Here is a 27322-nt window from a genome sequence, read left to right on the forward strand (position 1 = left end):
TATTGTCCACTGCATTTAACAATAACAATAAAATGTTTTCTATGTTAAGCATTGTTTGAACGTGCAACATATGACCCAAGCAGGCACTGCACATCAGCTGCTCATTCAGGTTGTGCAGAGGCACAAACAGACGCTGGAAGCAGGAAAGCACACTTTGCCACTTCTAAACTCTCACAAGTTTAAAAAGTGCTGACCTGGCTGATCTTGCACCAGAGTTCCCAGCTCACAAGCTGCTCCAAAGGTGTAAGGCTTGCAGTAACACACACAGTGAGTTCCTTCCACGGTTGCCTCACCACCGTTCTGACAAGGCTGACATCTGCAGGGATCGTTTTCAGCCATATATTCTTCAATGGCTTGTTTTAGGTAATGCTTTTTGACTGAGGAGCAGGGCACTTCCTTTACGAGCTCATATAACGGTGTTAGCTACACACAGTACAGAAACATTTATCTTAAATAGTTATAATTGGGATATAAGAGTTCATAAGCACATTTTGTCATGCAAAATAAATTGTGATATATGCTTCTGCACATGAGAGTTGGCAGGTGCTCTCATGTGCTAACTAGCTAGCTAAAATCTTATGTCAGTATGTAATATTGGACTTTTTCTGAAAAGTCAGCTCTGCTTGACAGCATCCATTAAAACTAGTGGTAGATTAGTCATGTTTAAACATATTTGAGCTATGAGATTATGGTTGAGATAAAAGTGTAACACAGACCACAAATGTACAGTAACTCAAAATTCTCACCCAACTATTCCCAGCCTAAAAAGCTGGACATTTAACAATTCATTATGTTATTTCATTAAGCAGTGATTGAATGTAAAAATAAGTGAAAACATTTTGCATTTCTATTGCCTCTTTTATGATATTCTGTGCTTTTACATTTATTTTAAAACTTCCTGACAGATATCTTTTGCATCTATACCATTCTTCGGTTTCTTCAGTATGCAGGCAGTTCCCAAAAGGAACTTAGACAAGGTAGCAGTGAATATGGCCATGCCCGGCTTGGAAGTATCTGGCTTTCAGAAGCTCCAGTTGTGCCTAAACGTCTGGATGCAGAGACGAGGAGGGATAAAAGGGATGCACTGAAGCTGACAAGCTGAGTGGAAGCCACACAGACCTGCCAATATGCATTTCAGGAAAGGGGCTATCTCAGATCTGGGCTTTCTCCAATGCCAGGATGACCCTCTATTCCTAAGCAGGATTCCACTAAAGTCACTGAAGGTAAGATTATAGGTATTGACCTGCCAAAGGTCATGGTGCAGCTGACCATATTAGCTTCCTGTCATTTTCTTCCTGTTGACTTCTCTTTTCTTTTTCATAAAGATCTGAAAACAGAATGATTGGACACTACAGCCCGATTAATCACCAGCTATGGCTTAATCATTTCTCCCCTTGAGGTGATCCCATCCACTCCTCTCTGCTTTGAGAAAATAGCCTTACCTTCTGTTTAATTACTCTGGGATAGTCTGTCACTGATCTGGCCCAAAAGGAGTATCTCTGACTGTTCCCAGCAGGATTATTCAGCTCTAGATAACTAAGGCCAGCAACAGCACCTGGGCTTCCTCCTTCTATGTAGGGGTCTCCTTTAATCTTATTACCACTGCTTCCTGTAGATTCAGAAGAGGAAATACAGAAAATACCAGCATTGCTATATTTACAAATGGAAATAGAAATAATACATGCAAAAAATATGCTAGCAAGTAGTGAAAGGACTCATCAGGACCTGTGCCTGGCTCAGGAGCTCCTACACTGATAATATGTAAGAAATATCTGGTTTTGCATGTGACTTGGCAGCCCAGTCTTAGGGTGCCCAGGAAAGTACTAGTTACTGGGAAAGCATTAGCAATAACTCATGAGTGTTGGAAAGACTTTAAGCCAGGTACTTGGTGTCCAAGTTCAGCATGTTAAGACAGAGTTCAACAAAGCTACCTGCTCCTCACTTTGACAACTATTTAAGAAGAGATGAAAGACGGAGACATGACAACTGTACGAGTCACTGTTCAATGCTTACCTGAAGAAGTCTGTAGCAGTTCATCCAGTTTGGAGCACTTTACTTTCTTCTTTTTCACAATGAATGCATTCCAGCCTGATGTGGTGCACTCATACATGTCTGTTATGCTCAAACCTGCGGATAATCGATCTGTTAACAACATTGTACACAGCAAGTATGTTGGATTAATTTTCAAGTTTCCCATTGACTTGAGATGTCATGAAGTATTATACCTAAATCAGAAGGCAACTAACTAGTGCATCCTGTGGGAAGACCCAGGAGTTGCTAAGGGCTATGGATGGAGGCTGAGAGAGGGGAGGTGTATCTGGAAAAAAATTGTTTCTTTCATCTCTTTTCTCAGCAGTCCCTAATTCTACAGCACGGCTCCACACTAAGTGCCATCATATGTGTCACTGTGGTGTTTGCTCTGTTTGTAATTTAGTCTGGTTTAAGCAGTTTTACCCAACTTTGCTCTTCAAGTAACTTTTAAGCTTTAACATTATTTGGCACTAGAATTCAAGTTTAGCCTCATGAGCTCCTGAACCAACTATCAATTCATTGCTAACCATAGCACTGCAGGTCACAGATGTGAATCTAGAACTAAATGTTGTGGTTTGAGCACTTTTTCTAATCTTCTTTCTTTTGCCTGTGAAGAGAATATGGTTACTAGAAGTCACTTGCTTGATTTTAGATATTAGCTGCAAGAACATGCAAATAAATTTTTATTCTTCTTTATTCACTTTGGGTTTTGTACCAAATACTCCAGTGATCTACCTTCTGCTTTCATTTTGTCAGTATCCATATAAAAAATAACTTTGTAGTGTCCTCCTAGAGATCCAGAGTGTAAGAAATGAGTCCCAAAATGTTCAATAAGTCTTCGGTAGACACTATACTCATAGATGACTGGAAGGTTGGCCAGTTCCTTCCAGAAGGGCTCCGCAAGAGTGAGAAAGTCTGGGTTGTTGTTAATAAACTGAGCAACTTCCACACTGTTCTCAACAACCATCAGCTGCTTACTCTGGGGGAAGGAAAAGACATCAGTCAGCCTCCATCAGAGTGGTTCCATACTAGCCAGATGACATGCACGTGATATTGGCTACTAACAAACTGCTTTACAGAGCTGTTAAATATGCGTAACCAACTTTGTGAATGCAAGAAGAATACTCTGATGTTAGGAAATATCTTTTGGACCTTTATTTGTAATTACTGCAACATCTTTCTTTTCCTCCTTTGTACCTGAAAGCTAGCATAAGGCCACTTAGGAAAGAAAAATATCACTCTTCAAAGCTAATGTGGTTTCCAGCAGCAGAAAGCCTGGCAGTAGCAGGTTAACAAGCCTGTCCGAAAGGAAATCAGAGGGACTAGAGAGGTCTTTGCATCCTGTTTTGTCTAGAGGAGTCTGCCTTTGTAAGGGGGTCTAGCAATTTTGAGGATGCTGCTGAATTATTAAACCCTCTATGCATATACAATATTGTTCACCTCAACCTCTCAAATTGCTTTTGAACCTTGTTATGTTAAGTCTCAAAATATGCCATTGCTAGTGTGGTAAAATGAGCTTGCCATGAGCTTGTTCTCTGTCAACTTGGGAGTCATAAAATGCACAAAACTGTTACTTGATTTTATCTGCTATAAGATAGAGGTTATACTTCATAATTGGGAGTTACTCTCAAATTATATATCTAATATTTCTTTTTAAATAAGTCAAAAGAATAAGCACTATGACTTCCTGGCTATTTAATGCACCAGATCTCTCTCTTAATGGAGTTCTACTAGTAGAAAATGTATTATAAAGTAAATGAACTTTCATCACAGAATTACTGCAATTTTTTTGCTCCAAGATACTGACAGAGGTAATAGAAGGGAAAAAAGAAAAAAAAAAAAAAAAAAAAAAAAAGAGGCAGTAAATATGAAGAAAATTGAAAAGATTAATTAATTATGAGAAGAAGCCATTCCCTGCCCCTGCCCCCCTATAGGGACGAAAAAAGCTACTACATAAATAAATTACTAATGAAGAGGTAAAATGGAGAAAGTAAAACCAGCAGCCAATCCTTTTTAACTGATACTCAAACAAGGGATCTCTTTTAAAAAGTTTTGTACAAATTTTTCTGTCATGTACTTTGTGCCAAAAATATCTGGACAAAATAAATACTTGCATTTCTACATAAAACCACATCAAAAAAAAGGAAAATGTTTCTGCAAAATACTAAGCCACAGCAACAACTTATACATACCTTTTGACTGTGTTGCAGAATTTTATTCTGTGAATAACTGTGTCCACTGTTTGAGTTTTCATACCTCTCTGTGTGTTTCATGTAAGACCAGCTGCTGTTGAAAAACTCATACGTGAAATCATTCTGAACTTTAACCTAGAAAATGAAAGATAGAATTCTGTATAAAGAGCTTCATGAAGGATGTTAAAAATTATATATAGTAGAGCAAATGCTTCCTTATGCAAAATTCTGATATGTTTTCCAGGCTGAACCCATTTCAGATTTCATTAAAAGTACTGAACACTGTAGGAAAAGCAATACATGTATATATATATTGAATACATATTTGTACATGAAGTATTTCTGTTATGAAGTAAAGTACACTAAGGATTGCTTGACATGCTTTTGATAAATGTGAGACAAACCAAATCTCTGAGACAGTGACTTCAAGCAAAGCGTATTTCTGGAAGATCTGCACAAAGCACCCCAAAGCCTTGTGCACATAACATTTCTTCGGGTGATATAGACCACTACTTATACTGAGGAGATGGCTTTACATGCAGTATAACTGTGAGAGAATTAGAAACCACATCCAGGGAATTACAATTTTTTTGCTTTTATTTTAGCAAGGTACACACCAGTTTGTATTTCAGAATAGTAAGTGACTGCAGAGAGGGAACAGGTGTCATTTGGCTGTGTTTAGGGAAACATACCCACCAAGAGACCTGACAAGCTTTGCATCATTCTTCTATTTTTAGTCATGAGTCTACATACAAAGCTATGCCTAATGGAAACATACCTGGAAAGTATAAGCAAGAACGCTTTCACTCAGCCTGTAGTATTCTCTCCCATCGCCACTAAAAACCTTTCTGCATTGTCCTCCAAAGCTTTTTGTATGAATGACTCTTCCCCTTGTCTCACCAGTAATGGCATCAAAGCTATGAGAAGAAAAACATGAGAGATCATTAAGATGGAGAGGTAGCAAAGTATTTTACAGGATGCAAAAATTACAGAGCCATTACAACTGAATGCTGTATCTGCAAATTAAGATCATAAGCTGATTTACCCAAGGAAAGAGTATATCAACTGGTAGACTTCTATGCCTGCAGAACTCAGCATGCATAGTATGCTACCATGTGGAAAGCAAAATGTTGCTCTTTTTGTCAACAAAAATGGACACATATTGATATGTCTTAACATTAAGACATATCTATCACAACTGATTTTAAGTTTTACTTTTCCAGCAATTAATGCAAACACAGAAACAACAGGGCACCCATTCCAAAATGTTTTTGTATTATATCTGAATTATATGGCATTCCAAGTGATACAACTATGTAAAAGAAGTTTAAAATAATTATTTTGCTAGGTTGTAGATGGAATATAAAACCACAAATCCATTTGAATCCTCAGTACCAAATGCAACAGCAATGAACAAAAAGAATGAGCATTGCTGGCTCATTTTTTCCATTCTGATGATCATGTGTATTGGTTGACATTTAATTTCATATCTTAAAATATGTTTTCCAATAGCAGCAATTAAAGATAAAAAGCCTTATTCTGTGCTTCAGATCAAAGGGCCTCTACATCCTGGCTGCATTGAGCCATTGGCATGATGAAGGCTGTTGTACTGAATAATTTTACATATGGGATGCTTGACCATAGGCCCAGGAAGCCCATCTGCACTGCCAGCATCTGCAAATACAATAAAAATGTAAATGCGTTTGGTACCAGTACTACTGAGCCTGGCACATTACCCTGTTCCTGTAAGTTCCGAATTCGGAGGTGTTTTATCAACATCACATACAGTCGTCTGTTTACATCGATCTTCATCTGCACCATCTTCCTCACAATCCTGATCTCCATTGCACACAAGAGATCTGCTAATGCACTGACCTAAATCAAAACAAAAGTGCATGGGGAAAGGAGAAGTGTTTGCTTGTTTAAAAAGAAATCACCTAAAAATCAAAGCAAAAGTCCCACTTACCTGTTACTTTAATTAGCTTGTTCTCTCCCTCGATGAACAGTCTGTGCCCAGGAGGGCTTGTGAAACAACAGTAAATGTAGACATAAAGAGTGTGGAGTACACTTGAAGGAACCACAGCCATTCAAAGCTTAGAATGTATTAATAAAACAGTTAACTTCAGGATTTATTTCCTGAGCTTTCATCCCTGGACTGTACTGCTTGTGATTATCCGTGGTTATCTCTCTGGTAGCACCAAAACATGGTTATGTTCCTCTGTGATAAACATCTATCTACTGAGATAATGTGGTTTTTTTGTGAAAGTAATGGAAGCTGCTTGGATACAAGGGCTGTTTTAGGGAGCACTAGTTTCCATGACCCAGGTGATTTCCAAGATGTTTGAATATACCCTAGAACAGCTTTGAAAAATCACATCTAAGGTTGCATTCCTTAATTACCTTCTCATAATGAAAAAACACGTACTCTGGGGAAAATTATTAAGGCAGAATGACTTAAGAGAGGCTACCAGGGCTACAGCATGTTATCTGCAAAGGTCTGCAACACTCCAGATGAAATTGAAAATATGTGTGGTTGAGGCTGGAAAAAAGGAAACATCCTCCTAAATCACAATTATCTGTGGGTCAAGGGCTCTGCAAAGCCATTGCCTATTTACTAAAGCTTAAATATAACTTTATGATTAGAAAATGGTGAAAAAGAACTTGGATAGTACCTGAGAAACACCTGAACCGATCACCACAGCCATCTTGCACAGGGCATCCCCTTGTTGGGGTGCATGGTCTTGTTTCAAAGGCATCCCCAGAGCAAGGGTTTCCACCATACTGGCCATAAACTGCTACTGTCCGTCTCCGAATCTGGATGCAAATCAAGGCAGATCTTTGAAAATCCAAATGCAAAGCCGGAATAGCTTACTAGTGTCAAGGCAATGCTACCGCTCTGCTGCTATAAGAAAATGAGACATTCACTATGTTTTTCTGAGAAAAACAACACTTGGTGTTACCACAATATGGTAACAAACTCTCAGGTTAATAGAAAGACAACTATTTCATCTATAAGGTCTTTAGACTGATGCATGGTTTGTTTGGGTGGTTTGTTAAAAAAACCTAGTATGTAACTGAAAGCAAGAGAAAGCTGCTGACAAATTTCAGTTTTATTCTACATTTTTAATAGGCCAAATAATGACTGATATGAATGCTAAAGTTTGTCAAAGTAAACAATGTCATTTTGGAAGATGATAAAATCTAACATCAGGTAGACTGCTTTTTGCTTCTAAAAAGAGTAAGTACTGTCTCATGGCACATCTTTAATTTTGACTAATCCCTCCCTAACTGATGCAACATTAAAGTAAATGAGAAGGAAAATCAAAAGCAAGTGTCTTGCACGTCAGTAGAGCTGCACTGTAAAAATCAACATTTCATTGAGGATAATATTTTGCAATCAAATTTTCTTTCCTTGAGATGTGACTCCACTAACGAAAAATCAGTGGAGTTGGTACAAAGCAGCATCAGAGGGGGAATGTCTCAGTATACTGGACAGTTGAGCCTTTTGGAATTATCACCAAAATAAAAAGTGCACAAATTATTTTACAACACGAATACCATAGCTTTGAAAGGGAACATACTGGGGACAGATTGGAGGATTTCCCTTCTGAGTTCTTTGTTCTTCAGCTTTCTCGTCTGCTGGGGCTTTTGTCTGGCAGTTGATTTGGGGGTTTAAAGATACAGCAGTTCCTTAATTACTGGGAAAAAAAGCACATGCTATTAAGGTTATGGGTATCGAAAAATTGTGTCTATCTGTACCTGTTTTTGAGTACAGCCATCACACTCAGACCAAGGGCCAAAAGAATTCCAGCGGCAATGGACTGGAGGGGTAGGGCTGCTCCAGTAGCATTTTTTCAGAGAGAGAGAGAGAGAGAGAGAGAGAGAGAGAGAGGATAATCATCAGGGATTTCCATCCATAACCATTAGTGCAAAACTTTTCTAAACAACAAAGCAGGCCCTCAACAACAATTAGGGGTATGATCAGGATCCCTCTAAAACCACTTGGATTTGCTTTTCATGTGTGAGAACAAAATCAGTCCCAGCTTGGGCTTTCTGGTCACTGAAAAGAAAAAACTAGATACTATTCACATAGCCTGAACATCAGCAAGGACTTTGTGCAAACATAATACCAGCTTCAAGGACCAGTTTCACATTGCACAGCAGAGAGAGGCCAGATCACATCTGGAGCTCAGCAGGGAGCTGCCAGGGGCTGTGTGTACCATGGCATGCAGCAGACCTCCTCACAGCAGCTCTCACCCAGTTTGCCCATGGGATGCACTGAGGGTGCTACCTGCCCCTGGGATCAGGGCTGGCTTGCAGTAAACTGAGCTGTACTTCACAGATGTGTGCCACTGTGGCTTATTCCACCACTGTGTGCTCTTTTCCCAAAGGGCAGCTGACTCCTCTGGGCAGAGGTAAGGGACACCATAATGCCCATTCTTGTCACCACTGAAGGCAGTGGCAGCACTGACAGCAAACAGTGCCTCCTTTCCCAGGAGATGTATCTGAAGGCCCATTTAAGACCTGCCCCATGTCACACACAACAGAAGTTGCCTATTAAACTATGCATGGTTAGTCTTCAGCATGTAATTTATTGAAGAAATATTCACCTGGAAAAAACAGGAAAGAAGCCTGAAACTTCCAGCAACAGAAAAAGCCCCAGGACCTGGGAAAAAAAAAAAAAAAAAAAAAAAGAGCAAAAGCAAACTTACTTTGCTTTTCTGTTTTTTCTGTTTGCTCATACAGCTGTTCTAACTTTCTGCAATCTTTACAGTAGTCAGCTTAAAAAATAAAGGAAAGCATCACAGTGATTTTCCTGAGCTTTGTTGTGCAAGCTCATTTTTTAGTTTTCTTCTTCCTTGCAATACTGCCCAATTACATTTTCAGCTAATTATTATCTTCAGCATATAAATTTATATTTCATTGCATGTTCCATATCCATTTCATCAGTACAAATTAAGTAAGCAATTGTCTTACCTTCATGTTAGATTAAATACTCAGATATCCAGTGATTACCAGGGAAAATGCACTTTCACTCAATTCAGCAGCCAAAGGAGTCAGTCAGTCTGTCTGCTGCTGTACATTTCTTCTCACTCTGCCTTTCTCTTCTGCTTTTCTTTCCCTAAAAAGGCTGAATATTGCCAAGGAATTTTAATCTTAACCCATCTAGTGCCCTCCAGGGACACAGCCTGCTTTAGGAGCTGCTCAGTGGTTTTAGGACGTATAAATCAAGGTTTGGTTGTACTGATCGGGGTTGGCACGAAGCTGTGAAGAGCTCTTACTGGAAGAACAATTGCTTTTTCCTTATCTTCTCTCTCACGGCTTCTTTCCTCTGCACAAGGCTTTTCAGTGATCCCAGGCCAGTCCTGGTGTCACATACACTACCACCACAGCTGACTCCCCAGCTTCAGTAGGAAAAGCTGACCTAGAATTAAGCTGATGTTGCTAAGGTTTAATTCTCATCACAAATCTTCAGCCTCCACTTTGGCAGTCACGCTGATTTTTGCGACCAGCTCTCACACTGAAAATCAGCTTACATATCTGAATGCAAATTTTGGCCAATTCTGGCATGGTCTTGCTTGAGAAAGACTTCCTGAGATCATACACAGCCCCTAGTTGCAGTGATACATCAACAGCTGGCTTTTTGTATGGCTGCTCTTACAGAAGTAAGAAAACTTCACTTTCTCTTTCCACACTCTGCCATGACCTTTTGTTTTTTCCTTTTGACTTTTTACATTTTCCAGAGCTGATACATTCCAGTAACAGCAAGAAAATGCAACTGCTGGGGAAATTTCCATGAACTTATTCTAGTGGAGGCTACATGAAGCCCTCACGGAAAAGCAGCACCCCTATCTGAAAACTTCATATACTACATCTCAGATACTACATCTATCTTGGACAGTTTAACACAACCCTCAGAAAACTAAATGCTTCATGTCACAGCATCACTAGATGGTGACTTTTAAACCCTGCACTCTGTTGGTATGGTCTGCTTTCCTTAAGAAGATGCCTAGATCTTGGGTCACGTTACTCCGTCCATGCAAGGGACCCCTATGTCCACTCCTCAGAAGTCAGCAACCCCAGAGCCAGTCTTTGGGACTTCTCAGGTTTAGTAACTATGAATCTCTTTGATAATGTAATTCATACACTTTCATCACTTTTGTACATATTTTATTGCTTTTGATCAAAATCCTCATGCTCCTATTAAGTTTTATGACCAACTTGGACGACACTGTCAGGGGTCATTTGCCTATGAAGGAAATGATTAAAAGCAAGTTAAGCCCTTTAATAGCTGCCCAGAATACAGGAACTCCAAAGAATATTTTATCTCTACAGACATACATCTTGATCTTGCAGTTAGCTTTTTTAATGGCTTAGATAGCAATTTCACTCTCTGTAAGTACATCATTAGCTATAATAACCCTCAAGATAAATATATACTGTAATTTGCTCACAAACAAAACATGCAAACAAACATAAAAGAGGACAAATACAGCTAGCAAAGCAAGTATGTGCGGTGATGGGGTCTGCTATTAATTAATGGGTAGTAAAATAATTTGTAGTTACAGTTATCATATTCAAATGAGTTTATATTGATGGGATGTCTTGTTGCAAGAAGCATTTCAGCAAGACAAAAATGTTGCTTTGGCAGATGCTGTATATAAAAGATGTGTTCTTTTAGCACACAGTTTCAGGTACTTCAACCTAAAGACTTTATCTTCTTTCATGTGGAAAAAGGATCTTACTTTTTTATTGATCCTGGCTACAGCAGTAACAAAAGCAGAGAGACTGAACTGGCAAGGTGGAAAACAGAGGGAAGAGGTTAGAGGTGGACTTGGGTTTCTTTTAGGACTGTAAGTCCACAGGTCTCGATGCACTTCACTAGTTTGCCATGGATGGATGTTCAGTCTCCTTCACAACAGTAGGGCTGTGAATGGTTGATTCCTCTTTCATTTCATGGGGTATTTATGGTTACTTTTTTCTACTTAGGATTTTGGCTCTGGACCATTTAGATAGTTTCCTGCTTTTGTGTATTGTTGAAACTTAAGACTATGTGCAGTTGCATGATAATCTGCTCACACTGAAATTTTGTGGTGAGGAGCTACGCAGCACCTAGCACATTCCCAGTCTGACTGATAGACGCTTCTACGATAACAGAGTATAATAAAAGGCCTGATTCAGGGAGCTCCCCACTTAATTCCCCTGACTGCACGGTAGTGAGGGATGGAGGGTAACTTTCAGAGAAGATGAGGCTGATTTTCTCTTACTGTTAGTGAAAATGGCAACAATCTACTAAACATTTTGCAGTTAAATGTGTTTTATCATAGCAATTTTCGGTTCTTGCTAAATACTTCTATGGTCTATTCAGAAATAAACTGGTTTTAGGACTAAAAATGACGGTTTAGGGAGTAAAAGAGGAGTCATTTGAGACACACAAAGGGTGAGCCATAAGGCAAGGTATTTCTTGTCTTGCACCAAATGATAATTCTAGCACAAGAATTATTAATGCAATGCTTCACTTGCTGGGCTAATGATATCCCGCCTGGTCTGGAGACAGCATGAAATGGTATTGTCTGTGTTTTACTTCACACTAAGGTCAGCCAGAATATAATTGTATTAGCGATATTTCCCTGCAGACTTCCAGCCTTTTATAGGATTGATGCTAAGGTTACTCAATAGTTTACCAAGCTTTAAATAGTCTCATGTCTTCATTGTCCAAGTTCATTATGTATTATGGCCCTAAAGGCAGTCTGTGCTCTGTGGCTGCTGCAAATGCCAAGGATCGAGTGACAACTGAGTGGAGAAAAAATATCTTGTCATTATGGTTTTAAATTGTGGAACTGACTTGGAGAGTTTTTGGATTTGTTTCTCTTTGCTAATGGCATCTCACTTTAAAAAAAAAAAAAAACAAACAAAAAACATTTTAATTGCCTGTTTTGCTTTTAATGTATTTGTCACTTTTCAAGGATTAATGACAATGCCTTGGGATGTGTCTCTATGAAATATGCCAAAAAGCATTAATGCTGTGCTAACTGTAATGCAAATTATTCTGTCTCAGGGGACCCCATAGAAGGATATTGCCTTAGATACTGGAACCTATGTGCTGCAGAAACTACCCCAAAACAAGCAAGGGCTGTGAGAGTTCTGGTTTGAATGAACTGGATTGAAAGATAAGAGCTCATGTTATTATAATTCAAAATTCAGAGAGCTTTAGTGGTATATAGGTAATAAATCAGACCTGCCTAGAACACAGACATTTCAGCCTGTGTGTACACAAGAGTCATCACTGGGGAAACAAATAATTACTGTTCTTTAGAGCTAAGTTCTGATCTTAGGACACAAGACATGGTGAACAAATTTGGCAGCCTGAAACTGCCCCAAATGGTGAGTTAATATTCTGGTTTTTTCCACACCTTTGCCTGCTTTCACTTCAAATTCCCATCATGAGTTCCTTCTGCATATCTGGTGCTGCATTTGGCACACCTGATTCCTCTTTGTGAGCAGGTTTAGTTTATTACAATGACAGAAAATAAATTCAGCAAAAACACCCTGCATGTTTTTTGTGCTGTTTTAATGAGTTAGATCATCTCCCAGGAAGGTCTGGTGGCCAACAGACCCCGGGAGAGGATAAAAATGTACAGCCACGGAGGGAAGAGAGGGAAGAAAAGAGGTGGGAAGTGTGAGAGAAGGGAGGGTAGCAGGAGAGCCTTCTGCTTGCAGATGCAGCCAGTCACTGCACCTGCTCAAGTGCCAGCAAACCACCACCTTGCAGAAACTTCTCTGGTTATTGCTCATCCTAGACTAGCAGATATAAACCACCCCACTGCTCACCACTTCACAAGACTCTCCTGGGCAGCATGGTGGCATCCAAATTCACCCTCCTATCTAGTGGCTGACTGCCCAGACAGGCCTGATTTAGGTGTTAATTGAAGTTGAATATTTATTTTTCATTTCTACAATTACTTATACTTGCGCCCCTGAGACATCCCACTTTCAGGCTGAAAAAACTGTAAAGGTTCAGAACATCTCTGTCTCGGGAGATGACTGCAACTGAACTATGGATAGTAAATTTGAGTAAGATGTTCAATGGCCTTCATCACTGAGGGTCAGGAGCAGGCTTAGGTCCACCCTGAGTTCTTTTCAGCCTGAAAATTGTGCCCACAGAGTTCGCAGGGATCAAAGCTTCTGAACAAACTCTTTTGAGAGCTCACCTGCCAGCTGCATGCAGAAGAAGAGGCATTGTGTCTATAGCAGATCTATATGCTCTCACATGCATGCCCAGCCACAAAGAGGCTCACACATATATAAAACAGGTGAATTTAATGAACCAGAGAGCTGGTCTCATGATCTTAGCAGTTTAAATAAGCTAACAGAGGAAGTCATATGAAATGGGCTAAATGGAAGTATTATTGCATTTGTGTTAATAATGACATAAAACCACACATATTGTATGAAGGAGTGTATCAGAGGTTAAATCACATGGAGGATTGCAGAGCTGGTTCCAAGCAACTGATCCTCAGAGCAAGACAAGGTCAATTTTTCACCAGTATCCAATGATTTAGGGTTCTGTTGATTTTTTTCTTGTACTCTTCTACATTGTTTAACTATAAATTTAATTCATGCAGTTTAATAAATTCATAAGCAGCTTTAAATGAGTGCCTGAGACAGCAGTATCTCAAGCTGATGATCCAGGTCTCTTTTAGCCTAATGTCTTGGAGCTTTTCAAAATATCGTCTCTTTCTGATTGTTCTTTGTAGAGTGAATAGAATGTCAAACAAAGAGAATGTCAAATCAGCCACTAGCAACCTTGCCCATGCTTTTATATTTCTGGTTGTTTCTGAACCAGTGGTGTATGTCTGCTACATATTTTAGAATTACTATTGTAACTAGCTGGAAAATGAAAATGTTTCAAGCAGCAAACTTTGAACAAGTCTCTTTCATCAAAATCCATCAGTCTCTGTCTGAAAATTTCCAAGTACCTTCAAATTAAAACCTAAAAAATGTTTTTCCATAAGTAGAACAAAGATTCCTCTCCTGTAGAGGAGAATTAGGGAAGAAAATGAAGGCAGGACTTCAAAGAAACAGATCTTATTAGAATGTCTTCTTGAACTACCACATTTTTAGGACAATCTAAAATTCATTAAAATTTTGCCAGCTTACTCAAGAAGCCAGTAATTAACCCTAACTGCTACTGTGAAACTTTCTGGTATCAGCTTTCGTGGATGTATTCCAGCTGGAACCAAAGTTCAACAAATAAAGTAAGTTTTTCAAACTTTCATAGGGGCAACTGTGATACAGAGCATTGTGTAGAACCAGAAATAATACAGCGTTGACTTTTGCCCTCCCTGATTCTAGGCTGGCTACGCATACAGCAACCATCAGACTGCAATAAATGAAAAAAACATACCAGTAATAAGAAAGGGTTGATATAGTTGCAGAGATTCACCTGAGCTCCCAGAGAAATTTAGATGTGCTCAATATTTTTTACTTCTTCCACAACAAGCTTATAAGTCCCTAAAATTGCCGTGATGTCCTTTTGCAAGTTATTCTGCCTTCCATCTGTACTTGCTGTTCAGCTCAAAGCAGCAGTACTGAAGCACAGGGTCAAAGTACTCCCTCAATTTTTTTTTTGTGTGTGTATATATGTGAATACATGTCTCCTTCTGTGTCTCTATTTATGATATACTTTGTTATTTCCAGATATAAAACCCTCAGACAGTTTCTGCCTACCAAGCCATGCAATTACCAGCATGTACTAATTTTGATTAGTATAGAAAAAAGTTGGAGTTTTCTAAATTGGAAATATTTTTATCAGGTCGTGGAGACCGTATCACCAAATACCTTTGAAAGAATCTGCATTTCTGGAGATTGCACTTGTTCTTAGCCTGTAAACACATCCCATTTGGTGCTGCTATGGTCGAAGACCATCACAAGAATGATTGGAAGTACAGTTTTTATAATATGGGCAGAGGTTCTGTAGAACAACCAATAGCTAGGAAAAAGTATTCAGCAAACAGCAATGTCCAGATTTTTTAGAGCTAGCAAATGACTTTGAGATTTTTATAAATGATGAAAAAATAAGAAATAAATACTGATTATTCCAAGGACAGAATGTAAAATGTAAGGCTTGTGATAGCACAGATGAGGAAGCCTCCTGTTTCCTCCTTTGTGTGGGCTTATGGCAAGAAAGGTATGCACTTCTGCCCATTTATTGATTACTATATAGTATGTCTCCCGAGGCAGTAATGAAGCCAGGGGCAGGGAAATAATGCCACATAAAAAAAAATCATCAGCCATAAGAAAGGTACCTTGAGACAGGCTGGTTGTTGGTTTTGACTGAAGTCAATAACAAACTTGTAAAATAGTTGAGAGACTCAGCAGAAAAAGTCAATTACCAATGTTGTTGCTTCAAGGGTTTTTATTATGCTGTTAAAATACAGTAAGACAGAATAAGTAGGCTTGGACTTGTCACAGTTTTGTGACCTTTTTTAAGGTGCAACACTCTTTTGGGTATTTTTCCCTTCTCAAGAAGTCATTTTTTAGGCTACCTCTCTCCCTAACACATGTTCAAGCTCAACTGAAATACATTTCTAATTTAGAGCAATTAGCTAGCAAGTAGTAACACTATAAACCAAATCCAAAACTGTAAATACTGGCGTGTTCTCCATCCTCTGTGTAAGTGCTGCCAAAGCTGAGTTTGCCCTGCTTCATCCAAAGGCAGCCTTTCAAAGACAGAAAGGTGCTAAGGTGCAGCTCACATCATATCAATAGAAGCTACTTAACCAGACATTTCGGAAAACCTTTCTATGTATTAGCTGCCTTGGCAGGCAGACCAGTACGAGCATCTCCCTGTGCACTCCCAGCTGATGCACAGCCTTCCACTCCAGACTAGCTGTGCTACATGTGGTAGTCTACTCTGGGTCTTGTGGCCAGAGGATTGTGAGATTCACATTATGAACAGGTAAGAAAAAATTCAAAAAGCTCAATTTTTTCTCTGTCCTTTTTGCACACGCTAATAAGGCCGGGCACAGTTTTGTCCTCTATTTTTGTTAAAAGGAAATAGTGTAAGAGGGAAACTGTGCTTGGGTGTTAGTGGAATTCCCTGATGGAGCCATATGCCTCAGTTCCAGTAAATGCAAAGTTGAAAATGCCTAATACAGGGAAAACATATGCCAAAATAAACTGCAGAGCTGAGCTGGTCTTTGTTAGCAAAGCAGTTGTACTTAGGGAAGGTTCTTAGCTGGTGAAAATAATAAAACATGTCAGTGATCCTGATGAAGGAAGGTGAGCTTATTTTACCTAGGGAAACAGGCTTTATCGCCAATAAATATAGAACTTGCATTTGTCCACTTTGTTCCATTGCACAGCCCTTTTTACCTACACTTTGTGTCTCACATCTGGCAAACTCCAAATTTACATACAGGGTAAAGAGTACTATGAAGTAATGGGGTTTTCCACTTGAAAGTGAGCTTGTGTTTTTATTTCTAGAGAAAGGTCAGAGTGACCAGGAAAAGCAGTCATTTGCAGTAGTCCCACAGCAAGATAAACGTAAATTCTTTAGGATGACTGAAGTGAGATGTGAGGTTAATTAAATAGCAAATAATAGGCTTATTTTACCATTTTTTCAGATTAAACATGAGTGCCATAGTTTTCTCCAATGTTTTCTTCTCTGACCTTCTACTTTACTGCAGACACATGTATTTTCTTCCCCCAAATGTTAGCTCTAAATTAAACGTGAAATGTATGAACAGTAAATATTTGTGAGAAGTAAACACATATTTCTGAAAGAAAATCAGATACCTGATATTTAGCTAATGTACATGTTCTGCATGGCTTGATATTTATTCACACACTGGGATACTTCTAATTGCAACATACATGAAAAATTTGAAAATGTGCTGTACCATGTACATGCTGTACTGGTGCTCTTAACACTAACAGGTGCCAAACCTGGATGGGTGTTGTAAAACTGAATTACCGGCTTACCTTTGGAGACAGACGGTACTATAAGGCATGCATGTCCGTTTCTCCAGCTACCCAGAAGCGTTGCAGGAGGAGAACAGCATCATGTTCTAAGAAATGGTACTGAGAAGTAAAATCATTCATATACTTTTAATAAAGATATGCACTTGAAGCATAGCTGAGTAACATGTGGAGGGAATGTGATGGCACAGATACACCTAGGCAAGTGTGTAATTCCACATAAAGCGAGAAAATTCAGAGGGTAAGGTAGCCAGCTGTTTGAATCTAACTTTAAATTTAAGATAGATTCCTTTCCTGAGCTTCTGGCAAAGATTCTTACTTCAACAATTCTGCAGGAGTTTTTCTTTCCCACCAGTTGAGATTATACTTCTTTTGCAAAGAGTATGTCCATGTATCATTCATAGCAGAACATTTGAAATTATAAAAGAATAGACACTGTAAGTTATATTTAGACACTCAGCTTCCAAGTTAGCAAATTTCAACCATAGTGTCTGGGCTTAGATATAGGCCGTGTTTACCTATGAATGAGATGAGCTTTTGGTATTTTTTTTAGTAAAAACAAAAGGAAAGAAAACATTGCTAGTACAGCTAAGTGTGTATCTTCCATGTTTATATGCCTGCACAGAGAGATACACACATATATACACACATGACTGGGCAACATCTGCCACTCTTTTGTTCAGAAATAAAACTTCTGCATTTAATGTCCTTTAGAATAATTCTAAAAATGCAAGTCAGAGACATATTTTACCCCGGGGAAGGATGGATGTTTAAAATGCAGGTCTGTCAGCACAAGGCAAGCTTGTAAGGTAGAGGCCATAGCATTTACTTGGCCAACAATCATAGTGGGAAAAGCGGACAAAATTTGAAGACAGAATTTGTGAAGAACTGACTTAACTTTTCAAGTATAAAATTGGTCAAACGTGTTCGTCTAAGAGCATGACAGCCAGGGAGATTAGAGATACAGTTATATCTTTATACTTAAGGGCCTCTTATAAAATCACAGCATTGCTAAAGTACGGCTGGGAGGAACTTCAGAAGATCATCCAGCCGATTTACCTTCCCACTACAAGAACCATTACATCTATGCCATTTCAAACATTTGCCCAGCCTTTTTGCAAAAACTCTAGAACTATCTGTGGGAAAATTCAGTCCAGTGCTTTGCAGTCTGTACTGGTACAAAACTTTTCCTAACAAACTGAAATATTTTCTGCTGCCATGTAAAAGGAACATGGTTAAAAGCTGGACCTTTCCACCTGGAATGCAATGTAGGCTACAGTTCTGGACTGTGGTGGCTCAAATGCTTTTTGTCTATCTCCAGTGAAAATTCTGTTCCAGGCTTGTGTGTGCACACATTCGTGCATCAACAATGCAACAAAGTTTTAAGGCAACAGTATCAAACAAAACAAAATAAATATAGGTTGTTTCTTAACAAAATAATACTAACAAGACAAGAATATTTTGTTGTTCTACAACTGGAAGTGAAGAAAATGGTTGTCACCTTGTCAAGGAACCTGTGGCTTTCTCCTATGCGCCCCTTCTGCTGCTCAGCCCAAATTGCCATGGAACCACTTTCTGCAAGCTTGAGGCTAGCCAGTAACCCCGAGACTTACCGCTTTAGCGCAACAATGCCCTACCAGCCTCTAATATATCTAAGCATAAGCATGAAAAAAAAACCCTAGGGAAATTTTAAAATTCTGAATGACACTGTTGCACTGTGTAGTAGGTGTACCCAAGGTTTGTAGCTACCTCTGCTGTACAGAGGCATGCTGCTCCTGTTCCCCTAGCTAGACAGAACAACAAAGATAGATTTTAAGTGGCACTTCTGGTGGGGAAGGACCCAGGATTCACCCCCACCCCCCCTCCAGCTATCCTAAGGTAAAGTTAAAGGCAGCTGAGGAAATGAGTGGGGAGCTCTTGCCCTGCTATGTTTGTGATTGTAGTCGTACTTTGACCATGATCTACCAAGTATTACTGTCTACCAAGCATTTGTCACTGGCCTGAAGGCTACTGTCTGGTCTTTAATGCTAAGGAGTGGTAATAAAACAATGTTGCTTTTCTAAAGCAACATACCTATATAAGCACAGCTCACAAGGGTGGTAGAAGAGATGTTATGTGATCAGCATGAACCTATTCATGCTATGACAAATACAAAGGGTGACTGACTGAAAATTTCCAATTCAGTATAGAGAAAAACACTCAGAGACTTTCTTTACTGTGAGTTTGAATAATGGACTTTTGTTATTAAATGCTGGCATTGATTTCTGTGTACTACATGTAAGGTCATATTTTGTGCCGTTTTCTGTGGAAGAGTCTCAATGCATGGGAAGAGTATGTAGTTGTGATAAAGGGGCTCTTCCCATTCAGGACTTGTTATAGGATGCAACAGTGTCAAATGTATTTTATACATACTGCATATGCTTTCTTGTATGAAGAGGTTTTATGATTTTTTTAGCATTTTCAGTACATTTTAACAAGCAAATTCATAAGTTAGCAACAGTTATTTAATTCTCTTCTATCTATTTTCATCTTAAAAAATTTTAAAGCCTTTTGTATTATACTCATTAGTCTCTTAGCAGGATGCAACAGCCTTTTTCATAGCATTTCTGTTTGCTCATATTTTCTGTTATTGTCATAAAGATTTAAAAACTGTACAGATAATATTGTTTTCAATTTATTAACCTAATTTACTGGTACTGTTAGTGTGTTTCTACAAAGTTGTTTAGGACAACAGTTTTACTTGAACTATACTGTCATCTTGTGGTGACCAATGTCTCTGGTTCAAATTCACACATGAAAGTTTCCTTTACAAACTGAAGAATCTGGATACTATACAAATAAAGTCATGTTTCTTGTGGCTGCTTGGTAACAGAAATTCGGTGTAGAAATTTCCCACTAATTCCAATCGAGTTCTCTACCTCTGCAAATCAAGATCCAGAGGCAAGGGCATTCAAACTGACAGTCATTGAAAATGTTGCCCTTGAATCCCTCAGTTCTCCTGCAGCCTTCCTGAGACATTGTCACCTAGGTCAAAGTGATCAGTATCCAAGAGGGTACTGAAAGGCATTCCTTTGACCTAAAAGATCACATTTAGAAATAAAGACTTCATCTTGTCTGCACCTCTGAAGATAATTGGTATCAATCACTGACTAGTTTCTAGTCTATATGAAGCTTTAATCTTCACTATTCCTGTCCCTTGAAGTCACTCCTGTTTGTGCAAAGGGCGCTACACATGCACAATGACGACATTAGACAGAAGTTGCTTGGATATCAGTCTTGCATTTGGTACACACAAGTCCTTTCAGCAGTGTTCAGGTTTCACAGAACCAGTACAACTACTTTATTTTTTGGAGCAAATACCACCATGGCTGTACTGCACCCTGGTGATGGCGTGATGTAGTAGCATGACACCAAACCTGTGCTCAATAAATGCCACCGAGGTTCTTCGGTACTCATACCCGTCTTCCTCTCTACTGCCTAGCCAGCCCTGGTTTTGGTCTCCCTGACCCTGAGCTGGACTTATCTGTAAGACTGCTCTGCTCCAGTTGTGGGAGGGACTGGGAGTGAGTGCTTGGGCAGAGCAAGGAGGTCAGGAAGGTCTGTCTATGGGCCTTGGGTGGAATCAGCTTGAGGCAGAGGGCCTTATACCCCAGAGGGATGGAAGAAAAAATGGATGGGCATATTCGGTGTTGCACTTCGGTTTTTCCACCCCAACCAGATTGCACAGGCTGCAGAACATGGTGCTAGGGGATACAGAAAAGCATTTGCCTACGGTATTCAGTAAACTCTGATCTGCAATAGGATCAGTGTTTGCGGGCATGACAGAGTTGCTCCCACCACCGGACGTGGCTGGACTAGAAGTGCTGTGCAGCGAAGAGGGTCACCCGTGGAGAGTCGGCCAAGTCACGACAATCACACCAATACATGCCGTGCTCACTTTATTAAACAAACAGGTCATATTTATAACTTAAACCAACCGCTCACACGACTCTACACACAGGTGATTGGATAAAAGTTTCTGGTCATGCGGGCGCCCGTCGGTGAGCATGCTGCAGGCGCCTGATCACAGTGTGCCGATGAGAGTGTGTTGATTTGTTGATTTCTCGGTTCCCAGGACTAGCTCTGCACCTGGCTTCTTGTTTGTGCATAGCTTGTTTTCTTTCTCACACTGCTTGTTCCAAGGACAATTTAAAGTTGCTCTGCAGCTTCAACTAACAGGCCTGGGTTGTCCAACTTGGACAATGGTAACGTATGTCCTTGGTCCTTTAAAAATTCCTCTACAGTGCGGAAACTGTGATGGGACACCAGCTGCAGTGACAGACTATTTCCGACATTAAAAAGACGGTGCTGAAATCCAGGCATTTTGCCTTCTAGATTTTTAACTACTTCTTTATGCATCAAAGAAGAAGGGTAAATTAGCCAGTGCTGAATTTAGGCTGTGCCATTCAGCAACTGCCAGTACAGGAGTCTGTGTGGTTTGAGCAGGCTGGAGTTCACTATGGGTGGTGAACTCTATCCTCATCTGCGACCTGCATGGGGGCTAAGAGCTTCTGAGATGGTACTGGGTCAGCCACAGTTCTGCCCATTCTCCACCCTAAAAGTATCCAATGTTCCTGAATACTAAAGACTACTGCATTACAATACCAAAAATCTTTCTATCCTAACAGGTTTAAAGACATGTAAATGAACAAGATTATTTTTATCGCACAAAGGACAAGAATAATCCCTCCAGCAGTATATCCTTGCAGGCAGCCAAACCAACATACTTCCTTTGGAGGCTGTTGCCATGGCATCTGTCCAATGTCTTCACAGCATCTTCCAGATTTCTGAGATCTAACGAGAAAGAATGAGGAAAGGAGACACGAGGCAAATGCCACACAGCAAGGTCGCTGGGAGAAATATGATTCCGGCCCGGTCTGTAGCATGTATTCATACTGTTTGAGCTTATCAGGTTTTGTGTGGCGTTTCATCCATAGGACACTGAGTTTTCTCTTTTTGATTATTGGCAAGACAGAACTGTTATTAAAATATTTTCATTAAGTCAATCAGGGCAAAATTAATTTTACCTAAAACCAGTCACATATGTGCCTAGCCTAATGGAAGGAAAAGGGTTCCTCGCAAGGATGATTTTCCAGCCTACTTTAGACACCAAATTTAAGATGGGACGATTTACCCTCTGGAACCATTTGTCTCTCTCCTTTAACAGTGGTGCCATGGATGGACTAAATGCCTGGATTTTCAGGTGAAGTAAAATGAATGTGAGCAAACACCTCTGCCTTAGGTGTTCCTTCGGTGATAGAAATTGCCAACCAAAATGAAGAAGCTCAGTGAACAGCCAGGGCCACACCTTTGTGTGTCTGGAAACAATGCTGCTAAAGTCAAAATGGCTTTTTGCCCCTTCCCTTAACATTAGCAGAGGTCAAAAGCCTCCCAGCACATAAATTAGCAGGAAAGGAATTCAGGGAGAGGCCACACTCAGGAAACAAGTGAGATAAATTAACACCGAGATAACCATACAAGGCTGATTTGTCCAGGAGTGAAAATGCAGCAGACACAGCTTCACTGCTTTGGGGATTGTGCCATGGGATGATCTCTTTTTCTGGACAATGAGCTCCATGTTACAGGGGTTCAACTGTCCACACATTCATTGTGGCAGAGCTCCTCGCAGTTTACAGGCATGCGGCAGGTCCAGAGAAATGTATTTTGGAATAACTGCATTTTTATTAGTAAACAAGAAGCAGAATGAATGAGAACTAGCCTGCCAAAGAAATACATACTTTTATCAAGAGCTGTTAGACAAGGTTGTATACTTCTACAATCAAGGATAAATAAACTGGTTTTATCATCAACTTCTGACTTTGACAGGACAAGGTGTTGAACTGGGGATAAGAAACAGAACTTTCTTCAGTTTCTCTCTGTCCATGTTATTTCCCCCAAATTAACGCTTCCAAGATAAAACTGTGTGTAGATTGTGAGTCTACTGAAGATGTGTGGTCACCTGGCATGTGGGAATTTAAATGAATAAAACCTGACTTTGCATTAACAGTGTCCATTATGGTGCTTTTAACTGCAGGCAGACTGGCCCCTACCATGGGGCGGCCAGGATGGGGTCACAGACAAGGAGACAGCAGGAGAGCTGCCTATTTTTTAAGGCAGTTCACTTCAAAAGTATGTATTACAGCCAAGAGTACCTTGTCCCTAAATTTCATTCATTCATTCGAGTAATTTTCACTGAAGTTGTAAGTAGGGCTAGGGCTTGACTCTGCAATCTGAAGCACAGCTGTAGGCACCTCCGAAGAGCAGCACACGCACTACTGCAGAGAAGCAGCACTGGAGTTAAAAATTATGTGCCAGCATTGCTGTCTAAACACCAGAATTCTTGAACTCTGCTTTAGTCTTTAACTATATGTGCACAGAGTTTAGGTCAAGCTGACCCTCTAGAGCTGTCAAGAATGACGAATGAAGGGGCTTCTAATGAAGGGGGTCAGCCTAGGGAAAGACAGAACAAAGAGCGTGCTGTCTCTGTGATGGAGGCCGTGCACACTTGAGACTATCTTGGTCACGTTAAACTCATGAGTCAGCACCGACGGCCTTCAGCCTGGCCCTGGAAGGAACTATCCTCATCGTAATACAAAAAATCACACCCTAAGGGAAGGTCCCAGGCCCACTCAGACCCTTCCTCAGCATGCTATAGGTAATGGATATGCAGATGTGTGCCAAATCATCTGTACGGACCTGCCCTCTGGGCAGCGAAAGTGCAGTAACGTTTTGTGTACAATGTTTGTAACTTTGTACGGCGGCATGCTGGCCGTGTTGCCCAGCACCCAGACTTGCCGGGCTCTGTAATAAAGCAGCGTCTCCCCCCAGCGTGTAGGCCCGGCTTGCTGCACGCCTACAGCGGACAGCACGGCAGCCTACGTGCGTGCACGGAGCCCTTCCTTCACCCGGCAGAGACTATTTACGCCTCAGCCGTTAACCCCGGGAGCCGCGGGGCCACAGCCTAGGGCACACTGCGGCACCCCACACACCGGCTCTGCCGTGGTGCCACGCCGCACGCCGCGGCTTTCCATGCCCCCGCCACCGCACGCAGGGGCCGCGCGTGCGCAGCCGGGCCGCCACCGCGCCGCGCGGGAGCGGACGTGACGTCATCCCCCGGAAGCGGTTGCCGGGCCGTGGCGGAAGCGGGGCGGGGCTCGGTCTCTTTGGTGCGGGCGGCCGGAGAAGATGGTGAGTGCTCGGGCGCGGGTGCTGGGTATCCGCGGCCATCCGCCTCCGCGCCCGGCCCTGCGGTGCCGCGGGTCTTGCCTGGGGCGCGGGGGAGCCCTGCGCTCTGCTGCGGCCGCGCTCGGCGGCGGGACAGCGGGGCCGGGGCCCGAGGGCCTGGCGGCGGGGGCTCGGGTGCGGGCGTGGCGCGGCGCGGCGCGGCTCGGCTCGTTCCGGGCGGGGAGGGCAGGCTGCGGTGGGGTGCGGGGCCGTGCCGCCGCCCGGGCGCAGCCGGGGTCTGCTACGTGCTTGCTGCGGGCCGGGCCGGCGCTCTCCCCGTGGCCGAAGCAGCCGCGCGGTAACGTGGCAAGAGGGGGTTCCAGAGGAAGGCTTCTGTGGTGAGTGCGGCTGCTCTGCCTGGAGCATGTAGCCTTCTACAGGAAGGAGCAGTTTTACTGGTTGTTAGCGATGAGTTTGGGGGAGATGGGAAGGGAGCTGGAGATAACCGCGCGGTGTGTTCGTGGTATTCCGGCACAGGGCGGCGGGTGGGGTGGAAGGGCAACAGGAGGCGCCAGGGAATGATTTATAAAAATGGAGGCGACCTGTAGGCGAGACTGGGTAGATGTTTCAGCGTTCACTATGCGGCTGACGTGTTTATTCGTCTTACTGGATTTGTATGTATTTTTTTGTAAGCTAATTTTTCTTTCAGTTACATAATGGGTAGGTGTTCGACATTTTCAACATGCTGTGTCTCAAAATGCTTTTCAGACGAAGGGTACCTCGTCATTTGGTAAGCGGCGAAATAAGACGCACACATTGTGTCGTCGATGTGGATCCAAGGCGTACCATCTGCAGAAATCTACCTGTGGGAAATGTGGTTACCCCGCTAAGCGTAAGAGAAAGTGTAAGTAACAAACTTTTTAACTGACTTTTTAAAAATTTGTGAGTTTTTGCTTTTCTGGTAGTCTTGACTTTTTCCAACCAAGGAGGAATACTGTGTCATCTTGCAGTGTTTGGAGGTTTTTTTAAAATTAATGCATATTGAACTATATTCTAACATTCGGTATTACTACACAGAAATCTGCTTAATTTATGATTTCTTTTTTCTTCTCTCAGATTGAATAATTGTGCTGTACAACTGTAATGTGCAACTTAAATTATTTGGTGTGGATGAGTAAAAGTAACTTATATGTTTTAGATAACTGGAGCGCAAAGGCTAAAAGACGCAACACCACTGGTACTGGTCGCATGAGGCACCTGAAAAAGGTCTACCGTCGATTCAGGTATAATATTTTATTACAAGTTAGTGTGGTGTGAAATCCTGCATAGATATCACTAAATTAGAAAATACATCATTCAAAGTTAGCATACGCTTAATGTGGTATGAAACTCTTAAATATATAATGAAATGATGCTTTATGTCAGTGGCTGCGTATTATTTGAGGATAAAAAAAGCTCATTTACTGTTAAGACATAGGTTGTATAATAAGCTCTGATTCTCTTTTAAGTGTAGATAGTACAGAGCACATGTTATTGTAATAAAATGCCCACATTTAGAAAGATATGCTTTGTGTAGTATTGCATTTGTTTGTGAGTCTGTTAAATTGTCAGTTGTGCTCAAGTGTGGGTTTTTGTAAGAGACAAGTCTTGAAATGCATTCCAGTCCCCTTTTGCCCACAAAAACAAAAGTCAGGACTAGAATAACTTCAGTAGTAGCTCTCTTATTTGGAATTCAGTTAGTAGTAAGTATGTATAACATCACAGGTTTCTAAAACTTGTTACAAAGCTCTTACTTGTATTTAGAAGGCAGTGGTGGGGATATTGTGCTGTTAAACTTACTCCTTTGTAATGACCTCCATGTTCTAAAACTGAGCTCTGTATCTTCTGGCCTAATAAATGAGAAATCTGGATGGAAAATACCAAGTAATGAAAGGGTCTTGTCATAAAAATGTAGATGGGATTTAATAGCGAAAAGTAGGAGTCTTAAGACCCAGACCTGAGTGTAGCTGAGGGATCCATTCATCTGTTTTGGTGAGCACAGTCTTAATCAGCAGTGGCCAGAAAATGCCTTAGAGTGTGCAACAGCAGCCTGCTTTCCACTGGTGTCATTGAATAGAAATGTTATATCCAAAAGGGAACTTGGTGCAGACCCTTATTTTGTCACACCTGTCTTAACCGATGGTTGAAAGCACAGAGGATTTCTATAAGAAATGAACTTGTGCTTCACAAACGTGAGATCTTTTGCTGAGTTGCTTAATAGGAACATAAAGTAAGGAGTGCCTCCAGCAGGTGTAGCGTGTGTGATGCAGTCTGGCAGTGTTCACTCAGTTACTGAAATCTTCCTGTTTGAAGAAATCAAACTGCAGCAGAAGAGAGCAAAACCCACACTGCTTATTCCAAACATTTATTAACAAAAGATGTTTATTAAAAATGTCTGGACCTACCAACTCCATGGTGATTTCAGTGCATTACTGAGATAAGCTGGAAGAAGCTGGTGAACTTGATCTAAAACATTAGTTGTCAGAAAATAACCTGGAGCAGTGATCATCCTTTCTAGAAGTGGTAACCATGTTTCTACTTGCAGGAATGGATTCCGTGAGGGAACTACACCGAAGCCCAAGAGAGCAGCTGTTGCAGCCTCCAGTTCATCATAAAGGCTCATCTGTTTGTTAAAATAAATGGTCTTATCCAGGACGTGTCACTTTGTGTGCATGTTTTACTTCAGTGAAATGCAGGAATCCTGAAAATACATGTATTTACGGACAGTTTTTTAATGCTTTGAAGCACCTCATTACAAGCAATTTTTTAATTGACTTTTCATTTGATATCACCTTTTCCTTGAAAAGGACTGTTATCTCTGTGTTGCACTTAGAGGCTTGTGCGTGTTACTCAAAAGAGGAAGGGAATACTGG

General features: G+C 40.9%; 2 protein-coding genes across 2 annotated transcripts in view; one reads left to right on the forward strand and one right to left on the reverse strand.

Annotated features, from left to right (window-relative positions):
- C7 (complement C7) overlaps nucleotides 1-9753 on the reverse strand; it is a 24329-nt gene extending 14576 nt beyond the window's left edge. The window contains exons 1-11 of the mRNA XM_040580644.1: nucleotides 9201-9753; nucleotides 8834-8889; nucleotides 7983-8058; nucleotides 6896-7037; nucleotides 5960-6098; nucleotides 5002-5140; nucleotides 4224-4358; nucleotides 2767-3010; nucleotides 2014-2127; nucleotides 1443-1609; nucleotides 195-423 (exon numbers count right to left, since the gene is read on the reverse strand). Coding sequence (XP_040436578.1) covers nucleotides 195-423; nucleotides 1443-1609; nucleotides 2014-2127; nucleotides 2767-3010; nucleotides 4224-4358; nucleotides 5002-5140; nucleotides 5960-6098; nucleotides 6896-7037; nucleotides 7983-8058; nucleotides 8834-8889; nucleotides 9201-9206 — 1447 coding nt within the window. The 5' untranslated portion in view covers nucleotides 9207-9753. The remainder of the gene's footprint in view (nucleotides 1-194; nucleotides 424-1442; nucleotides 1610-2013; nucleotides 2128-2766; nucleotides 3011-4223; nucleotides 4359-5001; nucleotides 5141-5959; nucleotides 6099-6895; nucleotides 7038-7982; nucleotides 8059-8833; nucleotides 8890-9200) is intronic.
- Nucleotides 9754-24347: 14594 nt separating this feature from the next.
- RPL37 (ribosomal protein L37) lies at nucleotides 24348-27104 on the forward strand. The gene is made up of 4 exons (XM_040580581.1): nucleotides 24348-24434; nucleotides 25179-25314; nucleotides 25609-25693; nucleotides 26995-27104. The coding sequence occupies exons 1-4, from the start codon at nucleotides 24432-24434 to the stop codon at nucleotides 27062-27064; spliced, it is 294 nt and encodes a 97-aa protein (XP_040436515.1). The 5' UTR covers nucleotides 24348-24431; the 3' UTR covers nucleotides 27065-27104.
- The last annotated feature ends 218 nt before the right edge of the window (nucleotides 27105-27322 follow it).

Source organism: Falco naumanni, chromosome Z (assembly GCF_017639655.2).
Source record: "Falco naumanni isolate bFalNau1 chromosome Z, bFalNau1.pat, whole genome shotgun sequence".
Taxonomy (NCBI): Eukaryota; Metazoa; Chordata; class Aves; order Falconiformes; family Falconidae; genus Falco; species Falco naumanni.

Bases quoted from the DNA above. Each gene is read 5' to 3' on its own strand.
- RPL37 (XM_040580581.1), top strand. The intron at 25,315-25,608 runs GTAAGTAACAAA...TATATGTTTTAG, and splicing joins CGCTAAGCGTAAGAGAAAGT to ATAACTGGAGCGCAAAGGCT. The intron at 25,694-26,994 runs GTATAATATTTT...TTCTACTTGCAG, and splicing joins AAGGTCTACCGTCGATTCAG to GAATGGATTCCGTGAGGGAA.